Source organism: Hyalella azteca, unplaced genomic scaffold, assembly GCF_000764305.2.
Source record: "Hyalella azteca isolate HAZT.00-mixed unplaced genomic scaffold, Hazt_2.0.2 contig3780, whole genome shotgun sequence".
Classification (NCBI taxonomy): domain Eukaryota; kingdom Metazoa; phylum Arthropoda; class Malacostraca; order Amphipoda; family Hyalellidae; genus Hyalella; species Hyalella azteca.
In genome coordinates this window covers 247,845-258,809 of record NW_025934016.1, presented here as the reverse complement: position 1 = coordinate 258,809, position 10,965 = coordinate 247,845, and the positions used below count along the sequence as shown (strand labels likewise).

The following is a 10,965-nucleotide window of genomic DNA, read 5'->3' as shown; positions in this document are numbered from 1 at the left end:
ATTTTCAACGTTGCTGAAAATGTATGATTCACACCAAATCCCTGCTCTTAGTCACCTCCATGACACAGGTGCTACAACCAGCTCCATATTGACTGACAAATGCTGGGTTCAAATACACGGCAGTGGTGAATGTTGGTTGTGAAAATACTCCAGTTTTTCAAAACAAACCCAGCAAAAAAATGTGATGTGATAAAGAGCTGGTGGTGTTGATCGCTGTACATCAGCAGAAATTTAACATTTGATAAAGAAGACTTACCTTTTGATAAATTGGAAATTGAATAGACGATTTATTCTTCGGTGAAAAAAACAGTCATTGACAGAAGAAACATAGGAGCTCGTTAGAGAACAAAAGTTCCGTGACTTACAATCTCTGTTTAATATATATACATTCAATATTTAAATAAAATATATTCCATAAATATTTCAATTGTTGCACTATTTCCTTGCAATTTTTTTTGCTTATCATCTGAATAAAGTAAAGAGTTCAGGACTCTCTCCTGTAAAATTATTCATTTAGCAATATAAGAATAATTAACATTAGATTGAAGTATTGAAAATCATTTATAAAACATCCCCGGCAAAAAATATGAAGACGGCAGCGTGGTCGTGAAGGAAAGATTTATTGCAGAGCATACAATGTAATCTGGACAGTTTGTTAAGTCAAGAGCGTTTGTGGATGTCCAGATAATAGTTAATTTTTGAAGAGAGATTTATTGCTTGTTAGAGCCTATCGCCAAGATCGAACCGACGTTCGCTTCATTTACTTTCATTGTTGATGGGAAACTCAAGTAATCGAAGAGACAAACATTCTGGAGAACGAAAGTTTGTGAAATGATTTGGTCGAAGCGAAAAGTAATCAAAATTTATCAAAGTCGAAAATTGACGGCGTGACATCCATTCTGCGAGCCATTATCTCGTGTAACTAAAGTTATCGAAATGACAAACATTCTGGAAGTCGAGAGTTTGTCTCCTAACGAGGCTGGTAGTCCAGAAAATTGTCTTATCAAATAAATGTACACACCACATAATCTGTGACATATTGACTAGCAATTATGAAGAATAAGTTCTCGTATTCTGTCGTGTTGTAGTGGAGGATGGAGCAGGTATTCGAAGTTTAGGTGGCAGATGCCCCATCAGTGATCCTGAAAGTTAGTTGAATTATTCTGAAAATACGCAGAATTAATTTGTCGAAATACGTCGATATTAAGCAGTTAAGCTAATAAGCAGTTTAATTAGAAGTGAGCTAATTAATCAATGAACTTTTTTGATCCCGTTATTCCGAATCCCGTCATTCCTGTTCTCACTATACCCGTTAATGCTAATAAATAAGCTTTTGAGTTATTTAAGTTACACTTCATTTCTCGAATTCAATGAAAACATTATAATCTCACTTTAATCTTGATCTTTTGAAATCCATAACGTAGAGTGCTCACGTAAAGAAAGGTCGATAGTTTTAGCACTGACTTGTAGAATGCGATGCTCTGCAATAAGAAGGAAGCTGCCTACTAAATAACTCGACGGAATTATCAAATGTGTCGGTAATTGAATGTTTCCCGAAATTATATTTTACTGAAAATTTAGTTCGTGATTTTTAGCATTATCATGATTTTTGATATAACTATTCCCCCAATGGCCAATTAAAACCGGATTCAGCATACTCCGTTGTTCGTTACCATACCATCATTAACGATGAGCAAAAAATAAAATAAAATAGAAATTTAATTAAATTGCTTATAATATCGAACCTTATGGATGTTTAATATACATTATAAGAAATTTTCATTTTTTTAATATTTTTCTGCTAAACATTTACCAATTAATAATAATATTGCTATGATAATATCCAATAAAAAAATACTATTTAACCGTCGCTGGCATTAATTTTGATTTTCGTGTTACCTTGTCTGTCTTAAATTTCTTCTTTATTAAAAAATTACAAATCATGCAGATTTCAATACAAAAGGCAATCATCGTGTCACAGACGAATTTTGTAGAAACATCGATGAATGAAAATGGCACAAATTAACGATCATAATAACTGGAAGTGAAATGATTGTTGCGATATATTTTTGATACAAGATGTCCTTGATTTGCATAATGGCGAATTCTATGATCGCATATGAGACGATAAATGGGCGATATGAAGCAGGGTAATGCTGGTAGAATAAAGAACATAATTTAAATAATAATAATTATGAATAAATAATACATAATAATTCTTATAAATAAAATATATTAAGTTACTAATACGATCATATTTCAAATTATATTAATATGATACTTGTGTATCTATAACACATCGACGTAACTTAGTTACGTCTCTGCCTTCTTGTTCGTTTCGGCTAAATTATGATTCATTAAACATTACAAATAATTATTGTTTATATATTATTTTGCCTGATATTTTACTCTTATAATTCACTTCGTCCATTTTTCCTTTCCCTCTTTCCCCCTCAAAATTTCCTCACCCTCTCCCTCCTCTTCCTAGTGAGGGTATAAATAGAGCGTGCGTCCAGCCATGCCCTCAGTAGCAGACGTGTTCCCTCAAGCGCCGGTCAAGGTGTGTCATCAATTTCTCTAATACACTCACATATATGATTGGTTTACATTGCCCAAAAAGTGATTTCCCATTAATTTGTGATTTGCAATTGTACTAAATTTAATTTGTAAAATTTCCCAATGAACTGTGTATTTGAAATTAATCTAATTATTATAATAAAATTTTAATTTAAAATATTCATAATTTTATTAAATAAATTTAATTTAAATAAATTGAATTATAAATTACAATTACAATAAGGTTTCAGTGCATGTGTTAAATAAGAATTAACTGTTAAATGTGTTAGATTATGCCCTGCTTCTAAACTCTCAAGTTTAAGTCTTATTTCAAATAGCTGCCAAGCTATTTGAAATAAATAAAAATAAGTCATTAATTTTTCAATAAATTACCAAATCTCGAGGATAAAATTATTATTTTATAATTATTACTGAATAGTCAACGACGATAATGTTGAATTATTATATAGTATATTATTATTATAATTGTTATATTAGTATAAGTAATAATAATAATATCAGATGTTATAGTTAAAATGGTAATACTGTTACTATTAATGATATTGTCATTATTTTTACTATCATCATTAAGATATTAACTTCATTTATAGCAGTCACTATGATGGCACTCAAGATGGTCCGAGGGGCGCCGCCCCAAGCGCTGCTGGCGCTCTGCCTCACCTGCTGCGTGGCGCCTCTCAGCGCCGCCCCGCCGCTGCAGGTAACATTCCAGGCTAGTCCGGCTCATGTTCCTGTCTCTTCTGGCTCTTGTTCTGGCTCTTGTTCTGGCTCTTGTTCTGGCTCTTTTTCTGGCTCTTGTTCTGGCTCTTGTTCTGGCTCTTGTTCTGACTTAAAATCAAATTAACTACATTTTAGTTAAAGTTTCATAATTAACTGCATGAACACTGTTCTCCTAAATTCGATGCTAAATCTTAAAGCAAGAATGCCAATATAAACAGAAATATCTCTTCTCTACTATATAAAACACTGAAATTTTTTCTTCTAGATAGAAGGATATTTAATTTTCATAAAATTCATGTATCACTTTTATCTTGAAGTTTGAACGAAATTTTTTAAGAATTCAATCAATAACAAAATTTTGTTAAGTTTAGTAGATAGAATTTTTCAATTCAGATTTACTACTGTAAACTTCGAGGCTGGAGTGAAATTTGTATTTCATATTAATATCACTCGGTGATAATTCATTTATTAACATATAATAGATTTAGCGATTTACAATGTACAATGCTTATTACGGTATATAGGTGTACACAATATAGCGATATATATGACATAGCGGTTTATAAGATACGTTAATTGATAATCATGGCTGCATAGGATATGCACCTGGATGAATGTTGGTTTCAATGAAGAATACTAAAAGTTTAAATATATTTGATATAATGTCTTAAGAGTTTCTTTGTGCTTAATGCACGAACAAAGTATTAATTCCTGCAAACAAATAAAGTATTAATTTTTCCAGACAAAGAAGTATCAATTCATACAGACAAAAAAGTATCAATTTCTACAGAAAGATAAGATATGAAATTTTTACAGGGTGCGCCGCAACGCCTCGACGACGGGTATGTCCCGGTTGGGGACATCCTCTATTCTGCTGAGGACTGGGCCTGCTTGCACGCTAAAAACTTGATGTCAGTGGAACGTCTTTGGCCAAGAACAGAGGGAGAAGTGAAAATCCCATACATCATAACTTACAGTGAGTCCAGACAATCGCTGTAGCTCTTACTCAACTGGCTAGGCTGCTGTGCAAATCGGTCTAACCATATTCCATTTGATTTTAATTAGCTTGAAAGTAGATATTATTTTTGATAAAAATAAATAAACACAATTACGACACATATTCGGGTTAAGGTTGATACATAGCGACACATATTCGGGTTAATGTTGCTACATTGCGACACATATTCGGGTTAATGTTGCTATATATACATTACCCGGCTTACTTAATTAGAACTCATCAGCGCTAACTACACTCAAATAACGGGGGACACATGTGGGCTCCTATATAAATTAATTTATTCCCATACGCATATGCCACACCACGGTCGATTACGCCAATCCACTTACAATTTTTTCCTGAACGCTTGTGCTTATAAACATGCAACTCTTCTTTAATGAACAGTACGATGTATGGCAGGAAGTTCACATGACGATGTATGGCAGGAAGTTCACATGACGATGTATGGCAGGAAGTTCACATGACGATGTATGGCAGGAAGTTAACATGATGATGTATGGAAGGAAGTTCACATGATGATGTATGGCAGGAAGTTACCATGACGATGTATGGAAGGAAGTTAACAGGAGGATGTATGGAAGGAAGTTAACATGACGATGTATGGAAGGAAGTTCACACGACGATGTATGGTAGGAAGTTCACACGACGATGTAAAGAAGGAAGTTAACATGACGATGTATGGAAGGAAGTTAACAGGNAATGTATGGTAGGAAGTTAACATGGCGATGTATGGCAGGAAGTTAACATGATAATGTATGGCAGAGGAATTTAAAATGATGATATATGACAGAGGAAATGAACATGACGATGCTAGAAGAGGCCATCGGCGCCTGGGAGGCCAAAACCTGCATTAAGTTCCTCAAGATGGAGGAGGGCGACAAGCGTGCAGAGTACCTGGAGTTCAGGGCGGGAGGAGGCTGCTTCACGGTCACCGGCTACGTCGAGGGTGAAGTGACGGTCTCCATAGTCGATACGTGCAAGGTACGTGGCATGATGGTGAGGCTTGATGGTGGGGCATGATTGTGAGGGATGATGGTGAGGCATGATGGTGAGGGATGATGGTGAGGTACTGTTGCTTTGCATTGCAATTAATGCTTCCCCAATTTGCATTCCAATAATGAAAGTGAACTTCTAACGCACAAATTCCAGGGTCGGAGTGTCAAGCACGAGATCGGCCACGCCTTGGGCATGCGTCACGAACATAAACGCAGCGACAGGTACGCGTCAGGTGCACGAAAAAATGTCATCATTGTTATCATTATCATTAGTATTGATAAGATTTTTAGGTATATACACCGGAATGTTCATAATTGATGCTAAACTAATCTACAGGGACAACAACGTCATTGTGGTTCGGGAGAACATAGACCCTAAAATGGCCAGTAATTTTGAATTTTCTGAAACCATCAACTGCGGGATTCCGTACGACTACTTTTCTCTCATGCATTACCAGGATACGGTGAGCACAGTGCGAGCAATTGTACACTCAACATTGATTACAATTTACCTGATCATTAGACGCTTCTCAGACACCTACCCGTTACTGGAGAACTTTAGGTATGAGTTAAATTGGTCGGTTACCGGCTTAAAAGAATTAGCATTTAAAAGTGCTGCCGCTTTTATACAATAATGAATAATCACTTGTTCCCTTATAAATGCTGTCATTGATCACTGAATTCCTCCAGCACAAAATATTAAATCTTAACTCGAAAGATAGGAAGATGGTCGTATTGAAAGCACGAATATTGATTTCGTGGATTGTCGTATTGAAACCACAGGAACAATAGTCGTATTATTCTGGTATAAAGTTCAAGAGATGAGTTTTGCCTGTTTGATTTTCCATGGGTTAAAAAACTTTTTGATTTCAACAATTGGAAAAAATCTTAATGCGTTCACATGCTCTTAAGACAACCAGAGAATAACGATGTCGGGTTCGACTTTCGGGAGCACTTGCGTGTAAAACAAAGCGTACCACAAATATGAAGAATAACCATAAAATGACATGGATACATTAGATAAATAAATAACACCAAATGGTGTTGCTTAATCTTATATACATTAACTGATGTTCGAACTTTCTGTTGCAGAATTTTTTAGTTCAACGTGAACATTATTTGCTATTTTTTCAAGGTCTATTGAAAGTATTATAGTTTCTTGATGAATACAAAATCCTACTTTCTCGTTTGCATGGTAATTTCCAGTTCATCTACCGTTAAATATTTTTAATGATAATGAGTTTAAATAAATCATACTGGTTTTAACACGTGCAGGCTGCTAGCATAAACGGTAAGCGCGTGTTGGTGGCTAAAGATCCTCGTTTTCAAGACATCATGGGAGAAGGCACTGAAATCACCCACTGGAATGCAAAGCTTGCGAACACCATGTACAAATGCGTAGGTGAGTCATGGGAACACCATGTACAAATGCGTAGGTGAGTCATGGGAACACCATGTACAAATTCATAGGTGAGTCATGGGAACACCATGTTGTACAAATGCGTAGGTGAGTCATGGGAACACCATGTACAAATGCATAGGTGAGTCATGGGAACACCATGTACAAATGCGTATGTGAGTCATAGGAACATCATATACGGCTGCATATTTGAAGCTACAAGTTGTTATATATTAACTTCATTTAATCAAGATGATTGGTTGGAGGCCTGCGGTCAAACATCTGATCCCTGCGAGAACGGCGGCTACATACAGAAGGACTGCAGCTGCGCTTGTCCCCTGGGCACATCTGGCGACAAGTGTCAAGAGTTCGCCATGAGCTACAGAGGTCAGCATCGTACGGCAGCAAGTGTGTGACAACTGGCGTGATTGCAGATACACGATTTCCCTCCAGACATTTGATGCTGAAATTGCATTGATTATACGTTGTTCCAACGAAATGAACTTGTAATTAACATTATTTCGAAGTCATTTGCCTAGTGGGTTGTAAGTTCCATAAAATTTTCTCATTTGTATTTTACCGGAGTTTGTTCTGAAAATTTTTTATCGCCTCATCCAGACCTAGAGTTGAATTGCCTCGTTCCAGTTCAAATGGAACCTTTATAGCATCCACATGACCAATAATTTTTCAATAAATTTTATTTTGACCGTTTAAATTTCACCCTAGATGCCCTGCTGGAGAAGTACTCCCCGTACACATCTGTCATCAATACCCCGGGTGCAGAGGTCACGTCTCCAGGCTACCCCAATGACGGCCCACAGGAAGGTATGTGTTTCTCATGAATTAAGAATAGTTTAATTAATTTATCCTTGTTTTTATGCATGAGTCCGATTTAATCCTCGGGGTCAGCTAAACAATGTGTTCTAATTCTAATAATTTTACGTCTGCAGCACATGCTATTTCCCATGTTATTAACTGTTACCACTGGGCCACTACTCCTGTGAGCTGGGCCATCACAGGACCGTGTATTTTTCTGAGCTGGGGACGTTAAAGTTACGTCGCGTTTGAGAGCACCCTGGCTACTAGATAATAATAAGAATCTTACGCTAAAACATATTTTTAACGTTGATTTGGAATATTGAAATAATAATAAACTGCGTTGCAGCAATACGGTACACTCAAGTGATGCAGGCGCCCAAATGCAAGAAAGCGGTGGTTACGTTCACGGACTTCCAGCTCGGAGAAGAGGATGACATGCCGAACTGCAAGTACACCTCGACCCTTGAAATCCGCACGGATGTTTCCGTGGGGGATGGAAAAATGTACGAATTATTTATTAAGATGAACTCTACAGTGTACATGAATATTAACGAGTGAATGAGCAGATTCTGGAAATATTTAGATATCTATTACTGCAACACTTTACTGAAATATCTCTCATGCATTTTTGCTTTCGATTTAATAATGTTCGTTGTATTTGGAGAAAAATTAAGCCACATGACATAATCGAGTTTCACCCCCGTTGCAATTAAAAACAAAACTCATAGGTATAACTATTGAGACAATTTAGGAACCGTTCAACCTAATGCATCACACAGAATAATCTAGTCTTCGTGATATTTGGTCATCGTCTAAATCTTTGCCAATTCAGCGTCTAAAGTTAATCCCTCGTCTTCATTCTCCTTCTTTTAAAAATTTGCTTCAGATTTTGTGGTGAAGGAATCAAGAATCAACAAGTATTCAAGAGTGACAACTCTGAACTCATCTTCCACTACAAAAACTACGACTTTCTTGGCAACGGTGGCGAGAACGCGTACAGAGGCTACACAGCTGTCTTCACCACCGAGGACATACCAGGCTGCAGGTACAAGTTGAGAACACCTCACAATTGTGTACAGTACCGACTGTGTACAGTGGCGACTGTGTGCAGTGGCGATTGTGTACAGTGGCGACTGTGTACAGTGGCGATTGTGTACAGTGGCGACTGTGTACAGTGGCGATTGTGTGCAGGGGCGATTGTGTACAGTGGCGACTGTGTACAGTGGCGACTGTGTACAGTGGCGACTGTGTGCAGTGGCGATTGTGTACAGTGGCGACTGTGTACAGTGGCGATTGTGTGCAGTGGCGATTGTGTACAGTGGCGATTGTGTGCAGTGGCGATTGTGTGCAGTGGCGATTGTGTGCAGTGGCGATTGTGTGCAGTGGCGATTGTGTGCAGTGGCGATTGTGTGTAGTGACGATTGTGTGTAGTGACGATTGTGTGCAGTTGCGATTGTGTGCAGTGGCGATTGTGTGCAGTGACGATTGTGTACAGTGGCGATTGTGTGCAGTGGCGATTGTGTGCAGTGACGATTGTGTTCAGTGGCGATTGTGTGCAGTGGTGACTGTGTGCAGTGGCGATTGTGTGCAGTGGCGACTGTGTACTGTATCGATTGTGTGCAGTGACGATTGTGTTCAGCGGCGATTGTGTGCAGTGGCGATTGTGTTCAGTGGTGATTGTGTGCAGTGGCGACTGTGTACTGTATCGATTGTGTGCAATGACGATTGTGTTCAGTGGCGATTGTGTGCAGTGACGATTGTGTGGTGGAATAAATGGTTATTGCGATAGTAATCCTTAATTTTATTCAATATTCGGGCTCATGCTCATGAAATTTGAAGCAAATTCAAGATGAATCTATTTATTCCGTACTTTAGTATTCCACGCAAGAGATTCGAGTATTTAGTTCAACATATTGCACAGGACACAACTGTGTCATACAGCATTAACGCACTTCTCGCTGTGCGCCTATACATTGTGTGTGCTCACTAAAGGTATGCGCTAGAAATGTGAGCTAGAGCATGAGATAGACGTATGAGTCTACTCATGAGCTGGACGTACGAGTCTACTCATGAGCTGGACGTACGAGTCTACTCATGAGCTGGATGTATGAGTCTACTCATGAGCTGGACGTATGAGTCTACTCATGAGCTGGACGTATGAGTCTACTCATGAGCTAGACGTATGAGTCTACTCATGAGCTGGATGTATGAGTCTACTCATGAGCTGGACGTATGAGTCTACTCATGAGCAAGATGTATGAGATTACTTACAATACGAGCATGAGCGCGTATCCAAAATCTAATCCAGCTCTACTTAAATCTGTTTGGCATCTTCTTGTGCAACAAATCGAGCCGAAACATTAATGAGGCAGTGCCCTCACAACTCCGAACTATTCCACACGTAGATCTAAATAGTGATTTTCCCTATAGTCATTAACTCGATAATGTTCCTTTGTCAAGAGAAAATTCAGTTTTACCATATCAGTAAAATTTAATTGCACATCGTTTAAAAAATCTTTTGTGTAAGGATCACTTATCAGCTTGGCAGTGATTAAGTTTTCTAGCCGATCTGAAGAAATGCAAATGAAAACAGCAATGACGTATTACTTTTCTTTCCAGGTGATTTCTCCCTATTCTTTGGCTGAAGAGTCTTGGCGACAGAAGGCAACGGAATGTTGTATCAGATAATTAACTACGTTTGTTGTGTGCGAAAAAATTGTTTTGCAAATTCTAATTTTGTTTTATTTACAACAAAAATAACGAACTCGTAATTGTTAGCGCTACATGGAATTTTTTGTGGTACGAGTTAAACTGAAGCAGTTCATTGGTAAAAAACGCTTGTAATTATATCACATCAATCATAATTCAGTTGGAACGATTTATGATTTCATGCCGGATATTTGATTATTTTATTTTTAAAACTAAAATATTTATTATTGCAGTTAATGTTGCATGGAATTTATTATTGCTGTCAACTTCACAACAACCTGCTTCTGAACTACGACCTACATACATTCCTAAAATTATTTTTGGGAGCTTGCAGTATAGTCGGTCTGATATTCCCTTCAACACTGCATAGCAGAAACGTAGGGAAGTTTGCGACGTACAGACAACAAAATTGATAACCTTTGTCTTCCAAACTCTACGGCAACGGACTGTAGAAGATTCTGAGAGTTCTTAGAGATCCCTTATTCTTTAGAATTCCACAAAATTGAAAGAGTGTTGGGGATACAGAAATGATTTTTTTAATGTACGTTTTTCTGAGATTTATTGACGAACTGAAATTGTGATACACACTTTTGATACGGATTGAAATGAATGCTGTTTCAAGCGCAGACTTGTGCTGGAAAGAAGTGTTCTCAATTATTTTATTGAAAAAACACGTTCTCAAAAATGCCTCTATACATGCTGCTCACCTACACGCATTACACACCAAC

General features: G+C 37.6%; 1 protein-coding gene across 1 annotated transcript; it reads left to right on the top strand.

The window, feature by feature from the left end:
* The first annotated feature begins 2,544 nt into the window (after positions 1–2,544).
* LOC108676554 (blastula protease 10) lies at positions 2,545–10,256 on the top strand. The gene is made up of 12 exons (XM_018164642.2): positions 2,545–2,560; positions 3,171–3,277; positions 4,114–4,273; positions 5,106–5,296; positions 5,465–5,532; positions 5,648–5,774; positions 6,586–6,712; positions 6,962–7,096; positions 7,436–7,534; positions 7,875–8,031; positions 8,415–8,573; positions 10,148–10,256. Exons 2-12 carry the CDS (start codon positions 3,176–3,178, stop codon positions 10,149–10,151), a joined length of 1,329 nt encoding a protein of 442 aa, XP_018020131.2. The 5' UTR covers positions 2,545–2,560; positions 3,171–3,175; the 3' UTR covers positions 10,152–10,256.
* The last annotated feature ends 709 nt before the right edge of the window (positions 10,257–10,965 follow it).

What these genes read in the sequence shown, in the direction of transcription:
- LOC108676554 (XM_018164642.2), top strand. Translation starts at nt 3,176, where the DNA reads ATGATGGCACTCAAGATGGTCCGAGGGGCGCCGCCCCAAGCGCTGCTG. An exon ending in GCGCCGCCCCGCCGCTGCAG is followed by an intron (nt 3,278 to 4,113) that starts GTAACATTCCAG and finishes AAATTTTTACAG; the next exon opens with GGTGCGCCGCAACGCCTCGA. An exon ending in GTTCGCCATGAGCTACAGAG is followed by an intron (nt 7,097 to 7,435) that starts GTCAGCATCGTA and finishes ATTTCACCCTAG; the next exon opens with ATGCCCTGCTGGAGAAGTAC.